Source organism: Austrofundulus limnaeus, unplaced genomic scaffold (assembly GCF_001266775.1).
Source record: "Austrofundulus limnaeus strain Quisiro unplaced genomic scaffold, Austrofundulus_limnaeus-1.0 Scaffold3454, whole genome shotgun sequence".
Taxonomy (NCBI): domain Eukaryota; kingdom Metazoa; phylum Chordata; class Actinopteri; order Cyprinodontiformes; family Rivulidae; genus Austrofundulus; species Austrofundulus limnaeus.
This window is the reverse complement of record NW_013955856.1, coordinates 2,845-4,766: the sequence shown is the minus strand read 5'-3', so window position 1 is coordinate 4,766 and position 1,922 is coordinate 2,845. Positions and strand designations below refer to the sequence as shown.

General features: G+C 51.4%; 1 protein-coding gene across 1 annotated transcript; it reads left to right on the top strand.

The window, feature by feature from the left end:
- Window positions 1-411: 411 nt before the first annotated feature.
- LOC106511879 (chitobiosyldiphosphodolichol beta-mannosyltransferase) lies at window positions 412-1,204 on the top strand (the record flags this gene model as incomplete). Its single annotated transcript, XM_014000606.1, is given in 5 exon segments — window positions 412-525; window positions 659-774; window positions 848-886; window positions 963-1,022; window positions 1,094-1,204. Coding segments are annotated over 5 exon segments (440 nt in total), but the record flags the coding sequence as incomplete, so codon positions are not given.
- Between the last annotated feature and the right edge of the window lie 718 nt (window positions 1,205-1,922).

Below are 1,922 nucleotides of genomic sequence, written 5' to 3'. Positions count from 1 at the left end.
TTAACCTGCAGGTCATTAACAGGTCATCAACAGGTCATTAATAGGTTATTAACCTGCAGGTCATTAACAGGTTATTAACAGGTCATTAACAAGTCATTAACAGGTTATTAACAGGTCATTAACAGGTCATCAACAAGTCATTAACAGGTCATTAACAGGTCATTAACAGGTCATTAACATGTCATTAACATGTTATTAACAGGTCATTAACAGGTCATTAACATGTCATTAACCTGCAGGTCATTAACAGGTCATTAACAGGTCATTAACAGGTTATTAACAGGTCATTAACAAGTCATTAACAGGTCATTAACAGGTTATTAACAGGTTATTAACAGGTCATTAACATGTCATTAACCTGCAGGTCATTAACAGGTCATTAACAGGTCATTAACAGGTCCGTCTCTTCAGGGCCACCACTCTGTACGACAGACCCGCCTCGGTCTTCAGAGAGACTCCTCTGGACCTGCAGCACCAGCTCTTCATCAGACTGGCCCACACTCATCCTCAGTTCCAGGAGCCAGGGTGAGACCAGAACACACCTGGTCCAGATCCAGTGCTTCTGTCAGGAACCTGGGACTGGACCAGAACCTGGGACTGGACCAGAACCTGGGACTGGACCAGAACCTGAGACTGGACTCTTTCTGTCTTCTCTCAGGTGTGAGGCAGCAGAACCAGAGAAGACCCTCTTCACCATCCAGAACCGGAGCGACGGTGTTGTGTCTCTGAGGTCGGGTCGACCGGCGCTGCTGGTCAGCAGCACCAGCTGGACGGGTCAGAACCGTGTGGGGCAGCAGACAGGTTTGGTTCTGGATSTGGTTCTGACTCTGGTCTGGTCTCTCTGCAGAGGATGAAGACTTCTCCATCCTGCTGAGGGCACTCCAAGGTCCAGCCTGGTTCTGAGGGTACCACGGTACCAGGCAGAACCGGGTCTCATGTCCTGCCGTGTCTTGTGTCCACAGAGTACGAAGGTTTCATCAGGGGCGGGGCTTCTCTGCCCTCTGTWCTGTGTGTCATCACAGGTGAGCCAATCAGCTGTGAGCTGCTGCTGTGATTGACAGCTGGCTGATGAGGGGGCGTGTCTGTGCTGCAGGGAAGGGTCCTCAGAAGGCCCACTACCAGAGGACCATGGAGGCCCTGCACCTGGACCACGTCAAGATCTGCACCCCCTGGCTCCAGGCCGAAGACTATCCTCTTCTGTTGGGTCGGTTCTGATGGTTCTGACAGGTCCACCTGCAGCAGGACCGGTTAGGACCAGGACCAGAACCAGTTAGGACCAGGACCAGAACCAGTTAGGACCAGGACCAGAACCAGTTAGGACCAGAACCAGTTAGGACTAGAACCAGTTAGAACCAGAACCAGTTACGACCAGGACCAGAACCAGTTAGGACCAGGACCAGTTAGGACCAGGACCAGTTACGACCAGGACCAGAACCAGTTAGGACCAGAACCAGTTACGACCAGGACCAGAACCAGTTAGGACCAGGACCAGTTACGACCAGGACCAGAACCAGTTAGGACCAGAACCAGTTAGAACCAGAACCAGTTACGACCAGGACCAGAACCAGTTAGGACCAGAACCAGTTAGGACCAGGACCAGTACCAGTTAGGACCAGTACCAGTTAGGACCAGTACCAGTTAGAACCAGAACCAGTTACGACCAGGACCAGAACCAGTTAGGACCAGAACCAGTTAGGACCAGGACCAGTACCAGTTAGGACCAGTACCAGTTAGGACCAGTACCAGTTAGGACCAGTACCAGTTAGGACCAGAACCAGTTAGGACCAGGACCAGAACCAGTTAGGACCAGAACCAGTTAGGACCAGAACCAGTTAGGACCAGAACCAGAACCAGTTAGGACCAGAACCAGAACCAGTTAGGACCAGAACCAGAACCAGTTAGGACCAGAACCAGTTAGGACC